Source organism: Strix uralensis, chromosome 10 (assembly GCF_047716275.1).
Source record: "Strix uralensis isolate ZFMK-TIS-50842 chromosome 10, bStrUra1, whole genome shotgun sequence".
In the NCBI taxonomy this organism is placed as follows: Eukaryota; Metazoa; Chordata; class Aves; order Strigiformes; family Strigidae; genus Strix; species Strix uralensis.
In genome coordinates this window covers 23,095,187-23,107,998 of record NC_133981.1, presented here as the reverse complement: position 1 = coordinate 23,107,998, position 12,812 = coordinate 23,095,187, and the positions used below count along the sequence as shown (strand labels likewise).

Here is a 12,812-nt window from a genome sequence, read left to right as displayed (position 1 = left end):
AGCAGTGGAAGAGCCTCTGTACCAAAGCATGCAGCCAGCCTTACAGTGCAGAGTAATAGAATATGGCTTGATTTTGATGCAGTCCCCATTCAGCATGAGTCATTATTAGCTGCTTGTAATGATTGTCTGGATTTTGCAATTATGAATCAGACTAGGGTGAAGACTTTCCAAAGAGTGTGTATTTTCTAATTTTTTTAAAAGAAAACAGTACAGGTTCAGGACAAGATGATTTATAATCTTAGATGATGCATTTTGTGATCTTGAACAAATCGTTTGCCCTCACCGTTGCAGACAGACTAGCAGAATATGGGTAAGTAGAAGTGTGTCTCTGCTAAGCCAGATGCTGTATCTGTGATTGGTGAATTGTTAAGAGTAAGGTCATAATCACCTACCTACAACCCCACAACAATCCTTTTACTGAAATTAATCTATTCTTAAATAAGCTATTTCAGCTATGCTTTGGGGTGAGGAGCACCCAGGAAGTGATGCAGTTCTCTTGATAGTGTTTGGAATCTTGCTTGCAAAAAAGAACAAAGTATTTTTTCTTAAAAAGAGACAATAGAATATCATTTCATCTTAAATATCCAATTTACAGACTGGAGTAGATTTTGTCGAACTGATAATAACTCCGAGTTGTTACATAGAAAAGATATTTTAACATATGATCCTTTTTCTGTTACACAATTTAATTTCAAGTGACTCCCTTTGATTTGTGTTCAAGTTTCCCAGATCCTGTAAATTTTAGGGTGTTTTAACTGTTTGAAATCTTCTTTTCACTGGAGCTTAGAAAATATTCAAGAGAGCCAACATTTTTGACCAAGAGCTGCATTCTGGGCCTACTGTAGTTGCTACCTGGCGGTAGCTGAAGTGTAAAGGCATTGTTTGGGTGGTGTGGGGCTGGCATAGCTGGTGATGTTGCCCTGGCCAGCGTTTAGGGCACATCAGCCACGCTTCCCGAAGCACGGCTGTTCTGCAGTGAGCCTTGGCTTTCTCTCTCGGCCTGACCAAGGAGTGAGTGCTTGATGTAATAGAGATGTAGCTGAGGATCTGACCTTCTACTCTGTCTTGACTTTGCATTAGAAAACAAAAGTAGAGTCACTCAGAGAAAGAATAAAATAAAACCATCATAAAGAACGCTGTTAAAAGTGGCAGGGGAAGTGTGACATTCTGTTGCTGTGTATGGGAGGCCATCTTTTCAGTCCATCACGCTACACAGTTACGTGCAAGTGTACCTGCAAGTGGTACAGTAGAGAACCAGGGCAGTTGCAGCTGCACTGACCCAGAAGATGGTATGTTACACTCTTTGTGCCTAAATTTTGTAGAGAGGTGGTAAGCAGTGGGTAGTTCCCAGGAAGAAGCTTCAATTATCTGCCTAGCTGCTTCTTGCTTTTACCTGCCTGGGACATATGACTAATAGTGAAGATGTGGTGGTTCAGCGCAGGCTTATTCACCCACAGTAAGTATGTACTCAAGTTCTCCTGCAGTGACTAAAGTCCATATAATCATGTTCTCTTTATCATTGTGATCATGATACTATTATCAAGGATTATCATTTTGTTAACTAGTAACAAAAACTAAACAAGCGTGCCTGATCCTACTTGCTTTCATGTTTTCATTTGCTGTAATGACCTAGCTAAAATAACTTGTTCCCTTTTCTGTCGTTACATAGCCACTGTAACAAAACCAGTTTTGTTTACTATTTTGAAATATTTGCAGAAAAGTACTGGTTCCAGTTAAGAACATTGACCATGCTGGTATATCTGCTGTCTCCACAGTTCATATAAAAGATTGTTTAAGATCCCTCCTCATTATTTTGTTGGCCAGCATGTTTCTGGAGGTCCTTACATTTCTATTTACTTCATTTTGACTCCAGCTTGTCTGCACATGTGCTTTACACCTTTGAAGGAGAAAAGAGCTTTTGAAAGTGTTACAGAGCTTACAATGGGTGGGAAGACTGTGACCATTATTGCAGAACTGATAATAGGGGTTTAGGTGTGGATTGGAAAGGGCGTGAGAAATGCCAAACCTGTTTGTTTGTTTCATTGTGCTTCTGCATAAAGGGAAAAACATTCAAGGCAAAATGAATAAATTGCTTTGGTGTTAATCTATGTTAGCTACAGTGTTACTGGAAGAAAAATGTGAGCTACTCTAATTTATCATTGTATAAATATACAGTATACATTTAAGAAAAGGCTTTTAAAACAGGATTGTGCTTGCTTTCTGTGGTTTTTGCATTACAGTGCTGTTAGTTGCAGTGATTCATGTCTGGTTATTTAAAAACTAAAAGCTAAGTTTAAAGAAAGGAAATTTATAAGCTGCTGATTTTAAAGTAGTCTTTAAAGAAAGTATTAGGATGACATAGTTCACATTGTTGATCCTATTAAACGGATTCCTTTTTTATTTATTGTCAGCAGTGTATTTTCAGAGCAAGAAACTAATTATTTCTCCATAAATGTTAACTGAAAGACAGGGCAAATGATGGGGAGATGAGAATTACAGTACTAGTAAGAGAGTATCTGAACAAGGTTGGTTTTTTTTTTTATTCCCTATGTAAGAACATTCCTAGACACAGAGCCATTTGGTACAGATTATTGTGCTTGCTGCAGGCTGTTTGAGATAACACAGTTTGAGCAGTATAAACTATTTATTATTATTATACGCATTAGTAATAATTGATTGGCCTGGAAGCACAAACCCAATAATTATTCTTGGCAGTGGTATGTCACTTACATTGGTCAGACATCTGTCATTCCAGCAGCTGTTCTGTTAAAAAAAAATAAGGCCCTGCTTACATGTACACATTCTCATTGATCCATTATTTGTAATCCTTCCTTCACGGTTTACCTACAATTATTGCAATTGCTGCTGACTGTTTCAAAAAAAACCTCCATGAATCTCTACAAGAGATGGAAAATTGAAAGGATTTTTAGGTCTCAAAATCTAGTACTGTGTTGTTAGAAATTAAGACACAATGGCAATATGTTTTTATTCTAGCTGTGTTGTGGATGAGATGGACTTCTCAACAATGGAACTGGATGAAGCACTCAGGAAATTTCAGGCTCATATCCGTGTTCAAGGAGAAGCCCAGAAAGTAGAGCGGCTCATTGAAGCTTTTAGGTATGATGCTGAAATAAACTACTCAGTCACCAGAAACCTGCTGTTGTCTAACAGGCAAACTGGAGAACTGGGGAAGTTGAGTGTATCTAAGTTACTTCCCTGCTTATTTGCAGTGTGCTTGTGAGCTACATACAGTTTCAAATACAGCATGTCATTTGTGGTGGTTTTGCTAAGTATGAAATAGGCAGCTTTATTTGCTGGTGCTGTTCATGTATGTCATTTGTAGTAATGTAGCAAGGTTTCTTAATTAAAAGTTCTTTCTGGCATCAGTTGAAAAGATATTGAAGGATTTTTTTAATATCTCTAACAATGTATTTGGATATAATATTTTATATGAGTGGAATTGTAAGACCATTTACATTTTATAATATATATATATGCTGTCAACCTTTCATTAAGCATTTCAACAATAGTGGAATAAGAACATTAACTTATTAATATTAACACAAGCATACTTTATCCAGGGCAGGATGACATGTAAATCTTCATGTGGCAGTCAGCTAAAATCAATGCTGTGTTCTTACCTGGTGTCGACGGGTATTACTCACTAAAAAAAAATTAAATACGGAAGTTATTGTAGCTCAGAATCCGTACTAAGTGGAGTTACAGTGGTAACAGAAAGCAAAAACCTTCCACATTCTAGGATTGCCTTATGAATATATGTAGACGGAAAGCTAAATATATGTACGGAACGTGAATAATAGCTTGCTCCAGCCTCTGGAATGTAGCAGTTGGTTTATTTGGTGGAATTAGAATATTAATTCATAGCTCTGACAGCTTCCCCTCTTTGCTTTTTTACAGCCAACGATACTGTATCTGCAATCCAGGTGTTGTCAGACAATTTAGAAATCCTGATACCATCTTCATTCTAGCTTTTGCCATCATACTGTTAAACACAGATATGTACAGCCCAAATGTGAAACCAGAACGCAAAATGAAGCTGGAAGATTTTGTCAAGAATCTAAGGGGTAAGCAAACTCTTAATGATGAAGGTCATGAAAGCTTTTCCCTGTAACTGTCATTGAAGGGACACCAGGTATCTTCTGGGAAAAAGACAAAGTGCAGGGCACTTGATTCTGATTTCACCTGACTTTTAAAACTACTGTGATTTTTACAGGCTTTAGTTGTTTCTGGAATAGTGAAAACAGAACTAAGCATATGGTATTTTTTCATTTTTATCTTGTCTGTCTTGAGTGGATGTATTGTCAGGTCCTTTTATTCCCAGTTCTCTCAATATAACTGAAGAGTGACCATTACCTTGTATCAGAATTTTTCAGTACCTCAATTTTTTAGCTATAATTGGAATTTGCCACATTTACACCCTTTACAAAGTCAAAGGGCAGCTTGTAAAGACAACAACTTCTATGTACATGAATGAAGGTAAATAAATTCCATTGCAAAGAATGTATTTGTGTGTGTTTATAGGTATATAAATCTTCATATAGTGTCACTGCATGTTGTGGACTATTCCTGAGAGGAGGAATGTGGTTTCTAGATAGTGAATTACACCACCACGCTGCAGCATAAGCTTACTAATGAATTCTTATAGAGATGCTGTCTTCATAGTTTGTAGTTTGTGTTTTCTCTGTATCCAGTGTATTACAAGGGTTATCAGATCTCTGTTCTGAAAAAAATAGACAAGTCTCTTATGTATTTTAGAGTTTTATTCTAAAAGGAGATTTCTTTCCCTCCCTAGTTTCAAAAGCATAAACTTCTTATTCTTGTTCAGTAGACATGTAGAGGAGACAGAGACATTGTCTCAGTGTTTTTGTTAGAGAAATACAAACCTGGGACCCAAAGCAACATAACAGCTTTCCACATTCTTAAGAGATGCAGATTAATGACTTTGATAGAAACTTGTGTGTTAGGTGTTGCCATGGAAAACTTGCATTTGCTCAAGCTGTATATGTATGTGTATTAAGGAACACAAATCACTATGGAATGATGAGGACTTTTGGAAATAAACTGAAGATTTAAATTTTCAGTGGGGAAAAAAAAAATCCCAACTTCAAAACCTTCCCTAAAGGTGCACAGTAAATAACACAGACTTTTTATTTTCATTTCTTCATTGGTGTATTTCCCGATAAAGACACTCTTTGCCAGGCTATGGCACACCTAAGCCTGCAATTAGATTGCCAAAAAAAGTAAAGTTATTTTTTCAAATCTGTGTCTCAGATCTTTCTATCCTGGTTCTTTCTGGTGAGAAAGAACAGGTTTTTATGAAGTCTCAGCTCGACCATTACTCGGCTCTGCCTGTCGGGAAGTAGTCACTGTAGCGCTGAGGAGGAAGATTGTGCACAAGGAGATGATACCTCCTCTTGTTCCTGGGCACTCAAGGAAGAATGGATCAGACAGCATTTACCTTTTATCAGAGAAGAGCACTCAGATGTTAGAGAAATAAAATGAGGCTGAAGTCCCCATCCCTTTTTTTCCTTTAAGATGGTTTGTGCCCATAGGGAAAAGCAGCTTTTACTATAGTTCCATTACCGTGTGTTTGTGCAAAGGCCAGGAAAATTGCCTGCTCAGTCATTGCAACCCTCTCCTCCTCCTCCCCCTGCTTTTAAGGACAGGCTAAGCACAACTTAGTGCACAGTCTCTCTCCTTTTGGCAGCAATGGTTCTAACAGTGTGACAGCAGAATAGGCCCACTACTGCAGGCAGCAGCAAGAACTGATGTATTTTTTAACAGCCATTTTCTCAGCAATATCTTAAAAGTGGGCTGCATGGCCGAAAGACAGAATCAAGTTGCTTAATATATAAAAATATAGTGGCGCATCTCAAATGCATGGCAATTTGAATTTATGGGTGCATGCGGTACTTTCATTTTAGTATTAGTAAAAACAAAATACCTGTGGTGTTCTGGAATTTCAGATCTTGAAAATGAAGGTCCTCTTTGGTGATTTTATTGCCTTAGATTTATATAAGGCATTAATGAACAATCTATGCTAAGCAGATGTTTTAGCTTAGGAAAATTTAAGTTAGTGTTGATATTTTATCATAAAGTCCACAAAGATTAAAAAAGGCCTGATATTAATCTCTTAGCATAATCCTACAGTTATATTTGTTGTATTAAATACAGTACGTTCTCTCTGAGCTCCAGCCTGAATGCCAGCAATTTCTTCTTATTGTAGGCATTTTTATAACAGGCTACCTTGCCGCTAACTTTAAATGACTGGATTGCAGAGGGATGTCTGTGGAAGACTTGCTCGTGTGGAACAGAACAGAGGCTGTTTTGCTTGCTTCTAGTTGCAAAGAAACTGTATTCTATCACAGAATTTTTTTATGTGAGCAGTTGTTCCACTGGGTGACAAAATATTATATTTTGGCTTCTGATAAGAGGTTATTGCTTTAAAACCCATTTGAAAAATCGACATGGATCTCCCTGTCCTCCGGAAATCCAGCTTTAATCACTTATTGAAATTGGACTCCTTCCACTGCTATTAAAAAGTCAGGATCAAGCATTCAAGACACTGTGGCATTTGTTAGAATACTGACATGCCAATGATAATCACACAGTGGTAAACAATAATACTGTAACTAGGCTATTTTGTTGATTTTGGTTTTCCAGAGTAAATTGTTTTTTAAATCATACAGGAAATATTGGTTATATTAATTTCACTAGGTGTTCATAAGGTTCTCATCTAGAAAATTATTTTATGAACACAGTGTTGAGTAACATTGAGATAGAGGCAAAATGGCATGGTTGTTCTGTTTCCTCACAGTGGTATACTCCTAGGAGGAGAACATACGGAGATTTTAGTGTCTAAAGGGTTATTTAACTCATTTGAGCTTTGATACCAAACAGAGGAAACTTAAAAGAAAAAAAAATGTACGTAGGAAATCAGCCTTTTCGTGACTTAGTTTTTGATTAGAGTTTTAAAATAAAAAAAACCAAACCTGTGCAATTTCCATCAATGTCTTGACATATTGGGGACAGCAAGCTTTTGGATAAAAATCAGTGCCTCAGTAACGAGTAACATAACTTCTGCTGCTTTGGTAAGGTAGGCACAAGGTCAGTGTAGATGTTAGCTGACAGAGTACTGGCAGCTATAAAGCAAAACATAAACAAGTAGATCAGTCTTAGGCAACACTGGCATTACTGTTGGCAGAGGAAGCAAAGATTGCCCATGTTTTATCCTCTCCTTGTTGAGAAGCCTACATTGCTGAGGAGTAGCAGTGTTTGTTAGATCATCCAGAGCCAGGTTAATAATAGAATCTGTTGGCTACTGCAGGTGTGGATGATGGTGAGGATATCCCACGAGAAATGCTGATTGGCATTTATGAGCGAATCCGCAAACGGGAACTGAAGACGAATGAGGATCATGTATCCCAAGTCCAGAAGGTTGAAAAACTCATAGTAGGAAAGAAACCGGTAAGTTCACTTTGCATTGCCTGTCAGTGACTAAGGGCATGTAGGGCAATGTACAGTATATAATGATACAGAAATGGGTTGCTTAGAAGTATAAATTGGTTGATAAATGGTAAAAGGCAGAAACTGTCCAAATAATAATTTGCTGTAAGGTTGGTTTTAATTTTGGAGTATTCACAGTGCAGATGATGCAGTCTGGCATTCGTGAGTGGTGATGTTACGAGTCTTAAACTCTTTTCTCTATGTGAAGCTTTATGATTCTGAAATTACACTGAAATATCTGCATTTTAGGCAGTTCTTGTGTTTGTTTCAAGAGAATTGAAGTATTTTTTAAAGTGATGTTATAGAGAATCTTATTTCAACATTTATGCTATCAATTATGGCTCCATAATTTGCAAGAGAAATAGAGAACAACTGCTCACGTCAGTGTCTTCCCCAGCTTTGCAGCCTGCTCTATGAACTTGTATTTGTAACGGGCGATTGTGTCATTTTGTCTCAGAACTTATCTGGAGATCAGGTCCCAGGGATTCTAATGCTGGGTTTGAGCATTCAGATACCCCTTGCTTTGTTGTGGGAAAAATCCTGAAATACTTTGCTATATAAATTAATCTTTAAAGCATCTGCTGGAAAAGGAGAGAGAAAAGGAAGGCCACACCATTTTCCCCTTTGTTTTAGGAGCTGAGTGAACACAGAGATATTAAGACCAATATTTGACATGCTAACAGTGGTATTTAATGTGGAGAGGGACAGTGGATACACAGCCTTCCTGAATTCAAGTCCTAGAGTCATATTCTGAAAATCTTCATGTTAGTAGTCTCAAAGGAAGCCCAGAACAAAGCCAAAAAAAACCTAGACTTGCATGTTTTTGATGTCCTACATCATTTTTTTATCAGTTCTGGGGAACTTCAGTGCAGCAGGGACTGATGGGATGGGGGATCTTTTACTAAGAAAAAGAGCATGGATCTCAGGATTCTCCCTATTACTTTTAAAGAGCTTTGAATTGTCATCTCTTCTCAGACAAGCCGCAACGTGTGAGGGGGAAGGAGAATCAGGGACCACCAAAAAAAAAAAATTTAAAAATCAGATTTACTTTGTTTCCCAGTAAGGAAATATTGAGGAGATCTCTTGGAAGAAGCAGAGGAGAGAGAAAGAAAAATGTCCTTAATAAAAGCTTTTACATATATTTGAGAAGGGAAATAAATATTCTAAAGTCAGTATTTGACAGTCACTTACGCTTTCATATGAAACTTCTTTTCCATAATTGTTTGGGGATTTAGGTTTCTATATAGGCTTCTGTGGGAGATGGTTTTTTTTCATGGTTCTTTTTTATTCAGGCATCTGACAATTCAAATCCTAAAACTAATCCTGACCTTGTAAATTAAATGGGATTAAGAAAACAATGCCCTCAATGGAGTCCTAGGTTCAAGGATTCTTCTGCTGAGAGACTTTTTAACTGTGTGAAAGAAAATTTAGGAAAAGGCCAACAGTCTTTATTGATAGAAATATTTGTTTTTACTTTATAGGCATTTAGTCATAGTAAGACCGTGACGTATTTACTTGCTATGATACAGTACTGTGTTTCTCTGAAGTTTAATGAACTTGTATATGTCTTTCTACTGTAGATTGGATCTCTGCATCATGGACTTGGTTGTGTAGGTATTTCTCTCATACTCCTTCAAAATTTATAGTCATTTTAACTGGCAGCATTTTCTTAAACTGGCAATAATGCATTCTATTACATTTTAACTTTTTTAAAAATTGGGCTTCTTTCAAGCAAAATTTTCCTATTGTAGTAATAACTCTCCAAAGTATAAAGACTTCCTTAAAAATATATTTCCCAGAGATTGCTTAATGTATTGTCAAGAGTTTTCTAGACCTTTTTTCAGTACACTTTTTATGCATTTCAAATGCCATTATCAATGTAGAAATTAGACAGCCAGTAATGAATAAACAAATAAGTAAAATTACACTTGCACCTCACCTTTCCACCTGGGCCCTGGTGTGTTTATTCCTCCTGATCCGTTTCAGCATTGAATGACACTCTAGAAAGATGTTGGCAGTTAATTCAAAAGTTCTCTTCTGAAAAGTAGATGAACGGAGAAAATATTGATTCTAGATTTAAGTTATAGGCATATTCAGTAATATTTCTAAAACTATTCATTTAATGTAGTGTTCCACTTACTTTAATTTCATAACAACATTATTACTAGTAGTTTTGAACAAAGAAACCACCTCATGGCAGAAGAGTGCACGTAGTGCTCTGAAATCTGATTACCTCATACAAATTTGATCTTAATGATTTTTTGTTGTTCTCAATTATAACTGCACTCTGCATTAGCGTCTTCACTTAGGACAATCCAGAGAAGGAACTTTAAACTTTCATGTGTTTTTTCAGTCTTCTATTTTTTGCTTTTTCTGTATAACCAATTAAAATCATGCAAAGCTGGCTTCATATTCTGAAGTGAAGTACCTGTCGTTGTTTCAGGGATGCATGTCTAGCAGTACCAATGGACTGTAAAAACAAACTGAAAGATGTGACCTTTATAAAATATGGTGTAAGGGAATTTTACCGCATCATCCACTGCTATGAGCAAAAGCATTGTCTAGAGTTAAATTTCAATACCAGAGCTCACTGTAATTGTTTGCAGGTTCATAGGCTCAGTGACAACCCTTGGGTTTTGTTACCTTGCTCTAGCAAACCTCAGACTGCCATGTGCTGGGGAAACTAAGTCTGGAGGTGGGAGAGAATGAGAATATGTAACATTTATTCCTGCCACTTTTCACTGAGAAGCCATGTAAGCTGTTCAGTTACCAGAATAGCCTGAAAATAGAAACCATTCTTCACCACACTGGCTCCTTTAGAACATGTCAGATTTTTTCTTAAATCCTTAGAAGTTCAGGGAGGGTAATTAAGCTAATGCCACAGATAACTGCTTAGCATTTTATCATTCAGTACAGATATCATTCAATTTTGGGGAAAAACTGGTATCTCGCCAAATGACTTGATAACCAACCAGGAACAAGGGCAGACAGTGAATCCTGAACTCTCTTTTTCCCCAATTTTTCCCCCTCTCCACCCGCCCTGTTCATGTAGAGGCAGGAGTAGCATTAACAGTCTTGCCTAATAAATCCCATGCAGAACCAGGAATTATAAAGAAGTATAGTTTATAAATGAAATATATGTCTATTACCAAAGAATATTCTCTACTTCAAGTTTTAAAAGTTTAAGGCATTTCTTTTAATATTGTTGACAAGATGATATCATTTGAAAGAAATTAAGTCTCACTAGGTTGAAAACAGCAGCTTCGGAGATAGCTCCAGCAGGCATTTCAAATCAGAAAATGGAAAATTATTCTTGGTTTTCTTGCCAGCTTGAGAAAATAAGCCAGAAATGCATTTACTTTTTCCTGACGTCACCATTTCCTTGGTATTAGGAAATGAACAAATTGAATTAACTCAGTGGCTGACAAAAAGTAATCTACAACATCAGTGTATCCATCTCACAAAAGCTAAAGTTGCTTTGCATCCTTTCTTCTAATAAAGATATGTAAAAATGCTCAGGAAAGCAAACATCCTTTGCTTTGAGCTCCCACTTGCTTAATCTTAAGCTCTTTCAAGGTTTTATCGTTTCATAGAGCAAAACTATCCCCAGTAAAACTTTCATTGGCATCCATATACAGAATGCAAGCTGTTAGAGAATGTTTTATATAAAAACTTTGATGAAGTTTGAATGTCATGCAAGTTTGTGGCATATAAATCTTTATTCTTCTGTTGTTGGTCCTTTGATGAAAAAATCTAATGGGCTTAGAGGTAAAAATATTTGTAATATTCAAAAAAAGACTCTGGGTATGAAAGATGCTCTTTCTTGTCTAAATATTGCTATATTAACCATGAACTTTTGTATTATCATAGGTCCTCTCTCTACCCCACCGGAGGCTTGTTTGCTACTGTAGGCTGTTTGAAGTTCCAGATCCAAATAAACCTCAGAAGCTTGGATTGCACCAGCGAGAAATATTTTTATTTAATGATCTTCTTGTGGTATGTATTTTCAGGTGGATAGACTTCTAGTGAGGTATTCAGAAACGCCTGTCCCCATGAAATCAGTGGCAGTTAAGTGCATGAGCATTCCTAAAAATAAATATCTATTACCTATCACTCTGCACTCCAACAATCTTGGGATGATTAAGATTTAAATTTTCTTTATTTTCTTCATTATCTATAATTTGCTTTTAAACTGAAGCCTTTTATTGGTTACTACACTATTGTAAGAAAGTACTTTGGTGCAATAGCTTTTACTATAAAGAACAAAAATTATCTCCAGTTTACCCATTTCCCTAATGAGCAACCGGAGACATTTTGTATTCCATGAATAATAAATTCAAGTTACTTCTGGAAAAACAAAATTACATACTACTTTGTATTCTTTAAATGTTCTATGAATCTGATATGTTTATTCATTGAAATAGGAAAAGGATATGTTGAAATACATTTTACAGTTGACTTTACTTTTTAGTGTGCATTTAACCTGACTCAGTCTTTTGAAAAACAAGACATATGAATCTAGTGACAGCTTGGAATTATTTGGTTGATTTATTCTTAAAAATAGGAAAAATTGTTGCACCCCATTTGGAATGTATTTGTCTGTTCCCTGAGAACTAAGAAATAAACTAATTATTTCATGTTTTGTTAAAAAAAGGCGCACTTCAGATGCACAATTTTATTGTGTGTAATTTTTGCATACCTTCAGACCTCAAAAGCAGGAAGTAAATAAATTAAAAAATTAATCCTTTTGACTGTGAGTATAACCTCCTAGTTATAAAGATGAGCTTGGGTGTAAAATGATGGAACATTCTCATCTGCAGGTTGCAAGTTTTCTGTTGTTTTTTATTTACTCAGATGTCAGTAGTTTTATCAAACTGATTTGGGAGTAACATAGACTGAATTTGTCAGCACCAAAAGTTAAAATTAGAAAGAACTAGTAAAAATAAACCTCTTGGTTATAAAGAGAAATAGTGGTTGCATTCAGACCTTAGGAGAACCCCAAAATTGACAGTAAGTAGTAGTATGTTACTGCTATGGTAGCAAAAATTAAAGGTTTCCATAGACTTGGAGTTTTTGTTGCGATAGGTGCTGTACAAATCGTAGGGAAAACAGGGCATCATTGAATGAGGTAGTGTTAGACAGTATTTGGAGCTGCACAGAAGTGAAGAGGATTTGGAAGGTCACAGCACGTGAGAATAAGGGCTAAGAATTAAACTTGTGTGGAGAGGTCCATAGGCATGTCCTGTCTGTAGTCAGACTAAGAAAAAAGCATGTGGTAGTAGCTA

General features: G+C 36.4%; 1 protein-coding gene across 21 annotated transcripts in view; it reads left to right on the top strand.

Moving 5' to 3' along the window:
* Positions 1–12,812, top strand: part of IQSEC1 (IQ motif and Sec7 domain ArfGEF 1) — a 356,789-nt gene that overhangs the window by 327,409 nt on the left and 16,568 nt on the right. For all 21 annotated transcript variants that reach the window (XM_074879790.1, XM_074879771.1, XM_074879775.1 and 18 more), the window contains 5 exons: positions 2,995–3,117; positions 3,919–4,085; positions 7,349–7,488; positions 9,108–9,137; positions 11,398–11,523. In XM_074879790.1, coding sequence (XP_074735891.1) covers positions 2,995–3,117; positions 3,919–4,085; positions 7,349–7,488; positions 9,108–9,137; positions 11,398–11,523 — 586 coding nt within the window. The remainder of the gene's footprint in view (positions 1–2,994; positions 3,118–3,918; positions 4,086–7,348; positions 7,489–9,107; positions 9,138–11,397; positions 11,524–12,812) is intronic.